This window comes from Stegostoma tigrinum, chromosome 26 (assembly GCF_030684315.1).
Source record: "Stegostoma tigrinum isolate sSteTig4 chromosome 26, sSteTig4.hap1, whole genome shotgun sequence".
Taxonomy (NCBI): domain Eukaryota; kingdom Metazoa; phylum Chordata; class Chondrichthyes; order Orectolobiformes; family Stegostomatidae; genus Stegostoma; species Stegostoma tigrinum.
In genome coordinates, this window is record NC_081379.1 from 12,944,363 (window position 1) to 12,958,893 (window position 14,531).

Sequence of the window (14,531 nt, forward strand, 5' to 3'; positions counted from 1 at the left end):
AAAGACATCAGGCAAAACCAGGAATAAATCTAGTTCCCCATTGAACCTATGCAACAAACCTATACTCATTAAAGGGAGTAAGATTACAAAATTTTCCTTACCTGCAGCAGTGTGGGAGGCCACGGTGTGTGTGTCAGGTGTCGTACCTGAGAGATGTGCCGTCCCAGACTGCGGTGCACACTGCAGCAGTCATCACAGATCAGAACACCCCTGTTTATAGATGCCCAGCGAGGATCTGGAAAAGAAGCAATTCATACCTTTTGTTTTAAAAAATGCATTATTTTTCAAATGTCTTGACCACACCTCAAAACAGCAAAATGCTCCAACAGCAATTAAATGAACTAGCTTTCCATCTATGCCATAAAACTGATCTTGCAGATTTGAACGCCTCATTCTGAAGAATGCAACAGAATATTAAATACAATACTTCAGAGATATATTGTTCCATCATTATTTGGATAATCATAAATGCCAATTTTTAAGAAGTTTTTTTTGGCAGTTGGGGTAGGGTAGGGGACTAAACAAAATGATGGGAAGCCAGTTATTTAATGCCCTCATGTCCCAAATTGGCAGAAACTGTTGTTAACAGGCATATTCTTTAAGTAGGCCACAACATAATTTCATAGTATAGTACAAAGAGCTTTAACCTGCATCTACTATGTCTCATCTACAAACATTGCTGGAAATAAATCTTAACCCAGTCCCTAAGGTGACAATTTCACAGCAGAGAACTGCTAAATTTGGGGTCAGTTAGCCCACAGAAAGAGAACTAATATAAGCAACCATTAAATAACAGGAATTAAATTAAGTTCTGCTTTTAGTTGATAAAGTATATTTTCTTAAACATGATGAAACTCAATTCGGTGTGTACTAGTGAAAAGGCTCAGTGTGAATTATCATAAGCTTTCTTTGTCTTCTAAACAATCTGACATTGTTCTTTGCCATTGTGAAGCATTTTAATAATAATCCATACAAACAATATAGCATATCATTAGAAATTAATAGCCAGGAAATCTAAAAAAAATTTTCAAAACTGCATTAAATTTTCCTATTACCCATGACACCACTCATCTCTATACTCTTCACTTTATTGGAAGAACCTTTACAATACAACACCTCTGATAGAAAGCATACAGAACACATCACTGTTAACGAAGGGGGATTAAAAGACATGGTACATTGCAAAAGTGGAAGTCAGTATCATTGCTCAACACAGTCAAGTCAAAACTTGTGATGAATGACTCAATACAGCTTCAGAAAAATATAATTCCAAAAGAAGGGGAAAAAAATCTATTTGAACCAAAGTGTAAATCTCATGTTTAGTTTTCAATTGAAAAAATTCTGCAGGTTTTGGAACTGCTGAGAAATGAAATATGCACTGTACAAAACAAAAACAAGTTCTGCAAACAGACCCCCACCTCCGTTCACATACTAACTCCAATAAAAAGTGGATGAGGCAGGTGCCTGATGTCATAAATTGCACACGATATATTTTGGATTTGGTGCTGTACACTCAAATTTATGAGGGCTAGCAAATCAACTTAAAACGTTGCAGTTGGAAGGTTGCATTTTTTTGTAATAAAAATGTACACAGCTCTCTCATCTCTTCCTAAGCTACTTAATGTAAATTTGAACATGGCAGTTAAAGGTCACCAGAAGTGACACAACCTCATGCTGAGAACTGGAGTAAAAAGACAGAAAGACAAACAAACAAGGAGGTCATTCTTACTCCCTACTCTCTGGTGATTCCTGCTGAAAAAAGTGATTTGCAAAACAGAACAAAAAATCATGACAAAAATTCTGAACAGGAGGTAAGTGCTTATGCAGATTTAATAAAAGATTTGATTTATGTAACAAACCATAACTATAAGCATCCAAACTGGGTTCACTATATTCACTACAGTTTAACGTGAGTTAACTGCGAGAATAGGGGAAAGAGAGGAAGCGTAATTTAGTTGACTTAGTTGCTAAACAGAATCACTTCAAAGTAGTACCTGGGAAATGCAGTGTTAATTTGAATATTTTAAAATTATAGATGTTGTTTTGAACTGTCCTTTGATTTCTCAACTTCTAAGTGTTATGTTTCTGCTACTAAGATGATGAATATAAGGGACTTGCGCTCAAATTTGTCAATTATTGCTAGCTAAGTGATGAGGATGGCTGCGCAGTGTTTGCCTCCCTTCCACTTTCATATCAACTCATGGAATTAAAGTTATTGGCCTGCTTAAGAAATTAACTAATTACTAGGCCTAATAAGGCTGTGAGCAGGTATTGTGTAATTATTCTGAAGGAAAGAGTTAAATTGTACCTGGATTAAATACCATGAAACAGCTCTAGGGTTCTAAAGAACATTTTCCATTTCATTGGAGTAATACTTTGGATTGTTTAATTTGGATAAACACCACAACCACTTGTTTTGTCAAGAATTTAATGGTTTATAAAATACAAATAAAACTGTTTAAAGGTGTTAAGAGTTAGTTACATAGTTGTGAAAGCTACTCATAGTGGTCAAGGCAACTAGGAAATGGGCTACAGACTAATCATTTTGGAGCCAGATAGTTTAGGATTTAAGTTGGGAAACATTTCAACTTGCAGAGGGTGGCAAAACTTCGAACATTCTTATATCAATAACAGCAATAACCAGAACCCTAGCATACATACTATTTTGTTACTAGTAGACCTAATCTAAAATGCCAGCCCATGAGAAACCTAGAATTATCACCAACCAAAACAAGTGGAATAAGCAGGTTATAGGCTTGTTTTAACACCATCTTGTGATCAGAATTTATTCTTGCATAACAGTATAATTAATGTTTTTTTTTAAATTGTTCTCAAAATGTGGGTGTCACTCAGAATGTGGCTTTCATTGCCCACCCCTAATTGCCATATAAAAAAAAACTGATGAGCACCTTCTTGAAGCTCAACAGTCCATGTGAAGGTATTCCTGCAGTGCTGTTCAGAACAGAATTCCACGGTTATGACCCAGCAACGAATAATGACCATCTATACATTTGAGTCAGGATAGTGCACTATTTGGAAGGAAACTTGAATTTTACAGTGTTTCCATGCATTTGCTCTCCTTGCCCTTCTAGGAAATAGATGTCGCAGGCTTAGGAGGTAATTTTGAAAAACATCAAGTTGGTGCAGTGCATCTTGCTGCTACAAAAATGTGTTTAACTTATTACCTTGCATCTCGTTCTTTTGTTAGTTTTTGTACAAATGTAGATTGTTACAGCAACATCTCATAAGATGTCCAATGTAGCTGCATCTAAGCTGCGATTAGGGGAGTCCAGTTAGCTTTCTTATATCTTTTCAAACATCATTTATTAAACCCGCCTCATTACACATCATTAACTCCACAAAAGCTTTATCCCTGGTTGGATTCACAATTTATTATTCATGAGAATACACTATGAATTCTTCTTCATGATTACCCCTGCCAATTTGATTTACCCACTTTATATGAAGATTAAAGTCACCAATGATTAATGTACTACCTTTTTCACATGCTTTCATTATCTCCTGATTTATTCTGTCACTCTGTATAGCTACTAATCAGGAGCCTGACTACTCCCACTGATGTTTTCTTCCTTCCACCCAAATGGATTCTACACTTTCCAATTCAAGACTATTTTTTGCTACCGTCTTATTCCGACCCTGACACACAATGCTGCCCAACACCCTTTCCTTAACGCCTGTCCTTTCAAATATTTAGATATTTTAAATATTTATCTCCTTATAACCAAATCTCTGTTGTTGCTAGAAGATCATAGCCATAACTTGTATTTGCACTGTTAAATAGTATTAGGAATAAAATAGTATGTATGTATTCAAAAGCGGGGCTATTAATTTTTTCTTTTTACCATTTATCCCTTTGACTCTATTTACTGCTGTTTTTCTGTATCTGTAAACTGTCCCTTCCTATCCTACCCTGGACATCATTAAGCATATAGCTATCCAGCCTTGCTGACGTAGGGTCTAGGCCCGAAACGTCAGCTTTTGTGCTCCTGAGATGCTGCTTGGCCTGCTGTGTTCGTCCAGCCTCACATTTTATTATCTTGGAATCTCCAGCATCTGCAGTTCCCATTATCTCTCATTGCTGATGTATCTTGTGTGTTCCCCCGCCCCAAATTAGTTTAAGCCCTCTCTATAACTCGAGTTATTTGAATAGTTTAGACACTAGTTCATGCTCAGGCCACATGAAGCATGTTATACTGGAAGAGTTTCCTTCTACCCCAGTACTACTGCCAATGTCCCAAGAACTGAAATCCATTCCACTTACACCTATTTTGGAGTTATGCATTTAACTCCTTGACTTTGTTTAGATCTGTGCTAATTTGCCCTTGACTCAGGTGATAATCCAAAGATTTACCTCGATGATTCTGCTTTTTAAGTTTGGCTCTTGGCCGTTCAAAATCTTTTCAGCAAAATCTCTTTCCCAGTGCTGTCAATGCCGTTGGTACCCACGTGAATGTCGACAATTAGATTCCATCGCTCCCATCTAGAATTTTTCCGCAGATCCCAAAAAATATCTTCAACACTGGCACAGCCCAGGCAACACAACATTCAGAACCTCACAATTACTGCTGCACAGAACAGTAAACTTCAATGCCTTTAAGTACTGTTACCTATCACTACTACACTCCCATTTTCTACCCCAATGGCTCCCTCTACCAAAGTGCCACAGTCAGTTTGCTCACCCTCCCTGCAGTCTCCACTCTTGTCTGCATAACTTGCAAGAATCTCTTAACTGTTGGAGAATTGCTGGGGCCCAAGCTACTCAACTGCAAGCCCTGACTCCTCAAATCTGCCTCACTTGCAGTCACACACACCTGTCCCTGATTACAGAGAATTTTGAATTATCTAGTTTGAGGGACATCACCACCCTTTGGAGTAAAGTGTTCAGGTCATCTTCCCCTTTTCTGATGTCACACAATGTTTCCAGCTCGGATTCCAGCTCCTCAACTAAAACGCAAGGATCCTTAAGCTGCATACATTTACTATGGAATGTGTTTGCTCTGAATCACATTGGTGTCCACCCAGCTTCTGTATGCTGCAGCAGCCGTTTCGAATATGAAACAAGACAGCGTTTTGGTTAAGAAACTAATTTAGTATTTCCACTGCATAAAAGAAAAGATTTTCACAAACACACGGGATCACAATGTTCAACTCCCTTTATTAGATGTCTCTTTCAACCTCTAGACAATCCCAGCATATGAAAATACCTCTAATCTTCAAAACCCTCAAAGACTCAGCTCTATCCCACCACAATACCACACAATATTTCATGCTTACTCCTGCAGTTTGACACCTCAACAGCTCTGAAGAGAAGTGTTGCATCAGAGACATTGTATTTCAATGAAGTGTTCAACTGAGGTACCATTAGCCTATTCAGGGTCAGGAAAAGTGTTGTAATGTCAGTGATGCTGTCTTACAGATGCCATATTAAACTAGACACTTCCTGGTTATCGCTCTAACCGCCGCCACCACCACCAATATAATAAATTAACTTGTTATTTTTGTGTGTGAGAAAGACAATTTGCTGTGAGCATTCTGCATTTTCTTGTAGAATAAGAGTGATTACATTTTAAAATAATTTAATTGACTATGAGATGCCTTTCAGACACCAAGAGGATGCAAAACGTATTGGATAAATGCCAGTTTTATTAGCCAGGTCAGTCTGAGCAATCCTATTAGTGAATCCAAGAGATTCACAACAAAGTAAGTACAGAGTTGAATAGAGTTACAGCAAATCAGTAGAAGCAAGATTACATTTCCCAAAATCGTCCCAATTCAAAACAATCCTTTAAACTTTGTGGAGTAAAATGTGGGTCCACTTAAAATCTTGTGCTGCCATACAACTGCACTTGCATTCATTGAAAATAATTTGTAAGCATGCCTTTTGATTTAGCATACAGTCAAATTCTGGTAAGCGCAAGCCTATTGAAGATGTTGATATTATTGATCTGAAGTCACACAAGACCAGATTATAGTCCAACAGGTTTATTTGAAACCACAAACTTTCACATCATAGACCTTTTGTCAGGTGAAGTGAGAGAGAAGCACACAGAACACAAAATTTATGGGCTGAGATATCAAAAGACCATACAAGTGGTGTGAGGCGTGTCGAATAATAAGTCTCCGCAAATGATCAAAAATGTTAGACAGTGTAAGTGAAGTGTCAACAGCTGACTATCAAATGAAGGAATGACCTATAATCTGATTAAATGAGGCAGAGACGTGACTACAAAAAAAAAGGTGGTGCTGGAGACAAAGCAAATGCCTGGAATAACATTAGAGTCACACATCAAATATTATACCAAAAGAAAAAGTAATCCAAAACTGTGCAAGCTAGAGAGCTCATCACAATTCATCAAGGTGACTGTGTCAAAAACAGGACAGTAAGAAACATTTTACAGATACAGGAGAGTGTGGTGGAGTCACATGTAGTGTGAAACTCAAAATCATGGATGATGCTGTCTTTATGGGTACCGAGCTTGGCTATCAGTTTCTGCTCTGCAATTTTACGTTGTTGTGTATCTCAAAGGCTGCCTTGGAGGACACCTGCTCGAAGATCAGAAGCTGAATGTCCTTGACTGCTAAGATGTTCTCCTGACTCACACCATTTATATCATCTTTTGCTCTCTCTGCCCTTTATCTCCGTCTACAAATTCTGAATTCTGTGTGCTTCTCTCTCACTTCACCTGACAAAGGGGCTTTCCCAAAAGCCTGTGATTTCAAATAAACCTGCTGGACTACAATCTGGTGTGATGTGATTCCTGACTTTGTCCATCCCAGCCAACACCTCCATATCACGGTATTCTTGATGACAAATATGCAGGACTACTGTTGATTCTGATTCTGAAAATTAATGCCAGTAACCTATTGACAGTTTAATTGAGCCCTGAGCACAAGATCAGAAAGACAGTAAGAAACAATTCTCCATACAGCTTATTTGACTAAAAACACACGTTGCTGCAAAAACTAAAATCAGAAAAGTCCCAGACTGGCTATCCAGTCTGTGCTGTTAAATCAAATCAACCAACGTTACATTATTTGTGCTGCAATTCTGTGCCCTCACGAGAGCAGGGAAAACTGCCAAGATACTTGCTTTTCGATCACTTCCAAGAGTGCTGGACTTCGAACAAGGTATTAAGCTCAGCAGCAATTCCCATTTGTTAACGTCCTCTGCTAATACTCACAGATCACTTGACTGAGACCCGAAATATCACAGGTAGCTCACATGACTGAATCTCAGTCCATTCATGTTTGGATGGGAGGAAATAGTAAAAAGAAATGAATGATGTTGGGAAGTGACATGGTTTCTTAGGTCAAACACCAGTGCCAGTGTGATATGGTCCAAAGGCCTTGAGGTATGTTAGCTCACATAATAAAGATGTTGAGACAGATGTTTTGGAGTTTTTAACAACCTTAAACTGTCATGATACCTCAAACATTCATGGTCTGATTTCTGTGCTATTTGACTATTCCTATTCCATTAAATAGTTGAGTGAATGACGAACATTTTACTGACTCCATTGCACTGAAAGGGAGTGAGTAGCTGAAGGCAAGGACCTTTATACCAAAGTATCACGTGTGATGATACTTGCGTGCCTTGCTTGAAATCTATGCAAAATTAGAATTGAAATTGTTTTTGCTTAGTTCCATTCAAACAAGATACCAATTTATCAGATGTATCAGAAATCTTGCCAGTTTTTAAGGTCAGTCCTACACACCAGGGCATGAAAGCATCTAGTAGTGTTCAATATCCTAAAGTTATTTTCAATTTTGCGAGCTTACCATTTCCATGGCAAGTCTCAATCTCCTGCCCCGTTATATTAGTACAAAAGGGATGGATGATGAATGTCAGGTAAATAATAACTTAGCCCAAATCTATAAAAATATTTAAATCCACATTTAAATAAACTCAAGGTACTCAATAAGTTTCTCTAGTTTTTTCTGTTGTAGCTCAGCAAGTGTGACAGTATCAATGCAGAGAAAGCAGAGTCAACACATTGGGTTCAGTGAGTCTTCTTTAGAATTCAATAAGTTAGCCAGGCACTATTTTTAAATGCAGTTCTGCCAGGGAATTTTGGTTGAGAGACAATTCTACCTAACTGCACCTTTGGAGACCACAAGTGATATAAACAGCTATGAACATAAAATGCTGCAGTATGTCAAGTCATCTTTTTACAGTCAGAATAGTGATTGATCTCAGACATGTTGCAGAGGATTACATCATCCTCCATAACTTTTGTCAATAGCTTCATTGTCTGACTAAAATCAACAAGTGGCATTTTGCTATACTTTTGGCAGTATACAAGTTCTTAGAAGCTAAAACTTTAATTGAAAGATTTTATCTAAAATCTCATCAGCTGCAAGTTAACACATGCAGCAAGCCTTTACTTGAAGTGAATTTACTGATATAAACTGTTTTATCTTTCAATTCAAAGCAGCGCAGAAACACCAGATAAACTGAGCTCAATAAAACTGTATTTAATTTGCACATAACAGACGTACCATTTATCCTACTTACCAGAAAAATAAAAATACTTTGCCAGTATCTAGCAGATGCATACGAAGACTAACACTTAGAAGTTCCACTCTAAGCCACACATCATTCTGATTTGGAACTGTATTACAATTTATTCATTGAATGGGTCAAAAATCAGGAATCCTCTCCCTATTAGCAATGTGTACACCTACAGCTCATAGTATGTGGCATTTCAAGATGCTGATTCCCACCTTCTCAATGGCAGATAAGCTACAAATGTGCATATCCAATGAATGATTAAAGGAAGGAACTTGAAAGAGAGGGGTGCATGACATAAATGTTAGCACTAGCACCAGGTTTATTTAACATAATAGAACAAAATGCAATGGGCATTGTGTAGAGTAAGGCAGTGGGCTGGGGGAAATTAATTTAGATCAATATTTTCTAATTTAGCCAACACCATTCTTAAATCAAACTCATCACAATATCAGTGGTAACAAAGCGTGGAGCTGGATGAACACAGCAGGCTGAGCAGTATCTTAGGAGCACAAAAGCTGATGTTTCAGGCCTAGACCCTTCATCAGAAAAAGCAGGGGGATGGGGAGAGGGTTCTGAAATAAATGGGGAGAGAGGGGGACTCAGATCCAAGGTGGATAGAGGAGAAGACAGGTGAAGAGGAGACAGACAAGTTAAAGTGGCGGGGATGGAGACTGTAGAGATATCGGTGGGGAGGTAGGGAGGGGTAGGTCAGTCCGGGAAGGATGGACAGGTCAAGGGGATGGGATTAGATTAGGAGGTAGGGAATGGAGGTGCAGCTTGAGGAGGGAGAAGGGAGGAGGGGATAGGTGAGAGGAAGAACAGGTTAGGGAGGTGGAGACGAGCTGGGCTGGATTTGGGATGCAGTGGGTGGACCTGCCTCCCGAACGTGTTCTTCCTCTCACCTCAAGCCACACCTCCATTCCCTACCTCCTAATCTCATCCCACCCCCTTGACCTGTCCATCCTCCCTACCTCCCCACCGATACTCACCTCTACAGTCTCCATTCCCGCTCCTTTAACTTGTCTGTCTCCTCTCCGTATCTTCGATCTGCCTCTCCCTCTCTCCCTTTTTATTTCAGAACCCTCTCCCCATCCCCCTTTTCTGATCAAGGGTCTACGCCCGAAACGTCAGCTTGTGTGCTCCTAAGAAACTGCTTGGCCTGCTGTGTTCATCTAACTCCACACTTTGTTATCTCAGATTCTCCAGCATCTGCAGTTCCCATTATCTCTGATATAACATCAGTGGTAAGTCAGTTTCCAACAAAAAGTTCAGAGATTGCAAGAACCTCAAGATACTGCAGCTAGCGACAACAGTGAGGAGCTGGAGGAACACTGCAAGCCAGGCAGTATCAGAGAAGCAGGAAAGTTGATGATTCAAATTGTGACTGAAGAAGGATCCTGACATGAAACGTCAACTTTCAAGCTCCTCTGATGCTGCCTGGCCTGCAGTGTTCCTCCAGCTCCACACTGTACTGTAGCCAACAACCAGCTTTTGTGGACCTCAGATACTTACTACATTTTTGACCACAATTTGGAAGAAGAGCAGTTAATAACCATTGCTTAATCCCTTGAATTGTGAAAAGAGCCATGATATGAAAAGTTCACATGGTCATAACTATTTATTGAAATCCAAGTGAAACACTGGAGAAACAAACCACAGCAAGTTTAAGTCCAACATCAGAGCCTCAGCATATATTAAGACTAAAACTGCAGTACTGAAGGAGTGCAGCAATGGCACATGGCGTCCTTCCGTAAATTTTAGAAAGGAGGTCCAACTATTTGCTCACTTGAATGTCAAAACCCCGTGTCCTGGTTAATCCCAAGAATCCACACCACAGATTACCTGGCCATCATCACATGCTGTAGCACAGAGCTGACAGAGCACAAATTGATTGCTTTAGTTCCAAAATTACAGTGACTACATCATTCATTGGTTCTAAAGTGATGTGTGACAGTCATCAGGAAAAATACAACATAAATGCAAGATTTCTAAAACATGGTTGCCATTTTGGAGAAGAAATTGACTTGCTGTGTAGGCGAACAATGTAGGTAAAGTTAAATTCAGTCAAGGCATCTTAAACTTTTTGTTGAAAGTAGGCTTATATTTATGTAGAGTTTAGTTTTAAAGAATTAAAGATAAACACTATAAGGTATCTATGGACATTGGGACAGTTAATAGGGAGGCAATAAGCAATACAATCATAAAAGAGCAGTTTTCAGGAGACTTTCAGAAAGGTTACAAATGACTATGATCATAAAGCTGTACAGCATGTCCAACTCGGCCATGCCGTCCAGATATCCTAAATGAATCTGTTCCCATTTGCAGGCACTTGGCCCATATCCCTCTAAATCCATCCTATTTATATAACTATCCTGATGCCTCTTAGAAGTTGTAACTGTACCTGCCTCCACCACTTCCTCTGACAGGTCATTCCATGTATGCACCATTATCTGTGTGGAAAAGCTGCCCCTTAGGACCTTTTAAGTCTTTCCCCTTTCACCTTAAACCTATGCCCTCTAGTTTTGGACTCCCCTGCCCCAGGGAAAAGACCTTGACTATTCAACCTATCCATGCCCCTCATGATTTTACAAACCTCTATAAGGTCACTTCTCAGTCTCTGATGCTCCCAGGAAAATAGCCCCAGCCTATTCAGCCTCCCCCAACAGTTCAAACCGTCCATGCCTGGCAATATCCTTGTAAATCTTTTCTGAACCCTTTCAAGTTATACAAAATCCTTCCTATAGCAAGGAGACCAGAACTGAATGCAGTATTCCAGAAGTGGCCTAAGCAATGTCCTGTACAGCCGCAACATGACATCCCAACTCCTAATCTCAACGCACTGACCAATTGTAAAGACGTTTAGCCGAATGCACTGATTTCACATGAAAACGTGTTGCATACACTTTCAACTGAAACTTAGAAGGTAAAATCAATCTCTCTCCTTTGGTTAGTGTAGATTAACAATTCAAATGTAAGTCACATAAACATAAGAAAAACAGAAGTACATTTAAAAATAATAACCACATAAAATATAACACATTGTTATTGATAAGATCTTCATCGATTCATCTTTCTCCTTCAGCTGCTGGCTGGGCTGGCATGCTTTTTCAGCTTCTGTCATTTCACATTTCCAACATTCAGAGCATACTTTACTTGGAGATCTGGCATGGCCATATCATAGAACAACAATCTGCACTTACATATTGCATTTAATGTAATAAAAGGTCCCATGGTGCTTCACAACAAAATTTGACCAGACGTAGTACTAGGGCAGCTAGTGAATAGCTTGGTCAAAGAGATAGACTTTGCAGGCCACCTTCAAGGAGAAAGAAATAGAAGCAAGATTTGGGAAGGAATTTGAAAACTTAAGTGCCTTAGTAAAGGAAAGCAGAGTCAATAATGGCGCAGCAATTAAAATTGAAGATGCTTGAGGAGAAAATAAAATGAATGCAGTCTTCATGGAGGGCTGTGCATCAGAAGGGCATTAGACAGATATAGATGGGCAAAGACAAGGATAAAAAATTTAAAATTGAAATGTTGCTTGACTGGGAAACATTGTAGGTCAGCAAACATAGATGTGATCGTTAAACAGGACCCAAACAGGAGTAAGAACCTTGGGCAGCAGAGTTTTAGATAAACTTGAGTTTAGGGGGGTGTACAATATAGGAGGCAGAAATGCATTTGAACAGACCAGTCTTCAGTTAACAAGGGCATACAAGGGTCTCAGAAGTATTTAAATAAAAACAGGAACAAACCTAGCAATGTTTTGGAAGTGCAAACTCATTCTTAGCAAGGTGGTGGAAAAATATTTAAAGCTCATCTTGGAGTCAAATATGACACAGAGGCTCACGTAGTTTTCAAGGAGATATGGAGTCTGTAAACTAGGGAACAGTTTGCAGCAGGGAGCAAAGAAAATTACTTCTAAAATTCAGCGTGCAACAATTCTTCCATATTCTACCTTATTACTCAATGCTATGCATCATTATAGACCTAAAAGCAATTGCAAAATATTAGCTGCTCTCTACAAGTTACAATATTAAGTTCTGTAATTGTAAAGTCTTGACAAAGCTATCACAAGTTAACATACTACCAGCACAAAAATTACACTGCAATTGCTGAGGAAAAAAATGCTGTACCCTATTATAATGAAAATTACATCACTACAAAATAAATTGTTGAATTTCTAACTCATAAAAAATTACTCCATGTACAAAGAAACATTGAAGCAGCCATTGTACAAGGGATCACTGTAAATGCTGCTCCATTTAGAGGAATCCTCACCCACCAAAAAAAACACCAACTACAGAAGAAAAAGAATTGTCAAGTTTACAGAAAAATAAGTACAAATGAGCAAGTGAATAACAGAAGAGATATGCACAAAATCTACAAGTGGATGCATACAGTAAACTGTATTAACTCCGACAAGCAAACAGTAATACGGCATACTAATCAGTCTATGAAAGATTAGAACCCACAGCTTTAATATAAAAAATTGGTTAACAAACTAAAACTTGAATTGTGCAGACGGGATAGAGGCCACAAGTTTGAGGAAGTGGGTGCTACGAATGATTTTTATGCTGAAAATGTGCTGCTTTTTTTATAAAGAGAAAGGAAGAGCACGGTTGAAGGGAGTGGAATGAAAGAACACAAACCGGTTGCTGGATATTTCCTGGCTGCGTCCTAGTTGGCTTGCAGCGTTTCTGCATCTTTTAGCTCTCTCTCACTTCCTCCGTGTCTGTGCGCGTGTGTCAGACAGAACTGAAGCTTGTTTGAATTTCCTCTCCCAGTCCCAGTTAGCAGCACGATAAGTCTCAGCATTTTTAAACAAAAAGCATTTCTAAAGGGCCCTTCTTTTGCCCCCAGACCTTTACCTCCCCCACAATCACTTACCGGGGACGCTGCAGTCGGCGCAGATGTCGTTACTCCTCAATCTTTTCGACATGGACAGAGGCAGTTAACTAATAATGCCGTTTAATCGGGATCTTAAATAAAAACAAAAATCACACGACACACGCTAAAATTTAACGGGAGACGCGTTTTAATTCTAACTACAAACTGCCGTCAACATGAAGTTTGCACTCAGGTTACAGTTCCTGTCAGACTCGCCTCTGGCTCAAGCAGCTTGGAGACGTCGAATGGTATGCCGGGATCTTGGAGGACTGCCCGGGCGTCACGCATGCGTATACAAGCCAAACCAAACGCAGGCGTCGGAAGACGAGGAGCGCGAGGGGGGGAAAGCTGAAGTTATAAAAATGTGGTTTCCTGAACAGAAACTTTTCACACATTACTTTTCCCCCTTGCAAAATATTTTTTAATGTTACCAAATGCGACATCATGTTGAATGGAACATGTAGACCTGTCACTTTATTCGTGAGCCGAGAAAGTAATCAGCTAGTGTTTACCTGCCGATCCACTCGATACTTTAGTTTGGGCTGAACCACAATTAAAGGGAAGAGGAGGGGGGTTCCTGTAGTGTCGAAAATGGTTGATAGTGGAAAAAAGTGAAGCAAAGCATCAAGTCGTTCGACAAGTAATAATTTCACTATATCACTCTTATAAGCATACAGATCAGCAAATATGCCGACATTTATTGAAAAGGGTGCTAGTGTGCTTATTATAGACCCCTCCTCTAGGCTGGATGGATTGTATTTCCTTGTTGTCCATCTCTTCCTGTAAAGTTTTTTTGGAAAGTTTCAGAAGTTCTGTTGTTTTCTCTCCTCACCCTCCCGCTGTCCTCTTTTCACTTTAGAGGGAGGGGTTTATAGAGGAAAGGGCGGAGGTCGATTGAAGCTGAAGAACTAGGATGTGTTCATTGGAAGACGTCAAGAACAAATATAAACTTCACCTGTTGGTCTGGCGCAACCAGTATAGAGAAGTTGAGGAAGAACTGAAACAAGTAAGTCACTGATACTGGGCAAGGTTTTATTCAGCGTATGATTGCGCTTAGAAACGGTTTAAACTTCACAGTAGGTGGTGGAGAGCTTCCCTGAGATGATGT

General features: G+C 39.4%; 2 protein-coding genes across 17 annotated transcripts in view; one reads left to right on the top strand and one right to left on the bottom strand.

The window, feature by feature from the left end:
- Nucleotides 1–13,682, bottom strand: part of git2a (G protein-coupled receptor kinase interacting ArfGAP 2a) — an 81,459-nt gene extending 67,777 nt beyond the window's left edge. For 7 of the 13 annotated variants that reach the window (XM_059654968.1, XM_059654967.1, XM_048556492.2 and 4 more), the window contains exons 1-2: nucleotides 13,424–13,681; nucleotides 102–235 (exon numbers count right to left, since the gene is read on the bottom strand). In XM_059654968.1, coding sequence (XP_059510951.1) covers nucleotides 102–235; nucleotides 13,424–13,475 — 186 coding nt within the window. In that variant the 5' untranslated portion in view covers nucleotides 13,476–13,681. Of the gene's footprint in view, nucleotides 1–101; nucleotides 236–13,423 lie in introns of all 13 variants that reach the window. The other 6 variants (XM_048556496.2, XM_048556486.2, XM_059654965.1 and 3 more) reach the window with 1 other exon arrangement.
- A 50-nt stretch (nucleotides 13,683–13,732) lies between these two features.
- ankrd13a (ankyrin repeat domain 13A) overlaps nucleotides 13,733–14,531 on the top strand; it is a 40,871-nt gene continuing 40,072 nt past the window's right edge. Inside the window, exons 1-2 of one of the 4 annotated variants that reach the window (XM_048556498.2) lie at nucleotides 13,733–14,063; nucleotides 14,283–14,429. In XM_048556498.2, coding sequence (XP_048412455.1) covers nucleotides 14,337–14,429 — 93 coding nt within the window. In that variant the 5' untranslated portion in view covers nucleotides 13,733–14,063; nucleotides 14,283–14,336. Of the gene's footprint in view, nucleotides 14,064–14,130; nucleotides 14,430–14,531 lie in introns of those variants that run through there. The other 3 variants (XM_048556499.1, XM_048556500.2, XM_048556501.1) reach the window with 3 other exon arrangements.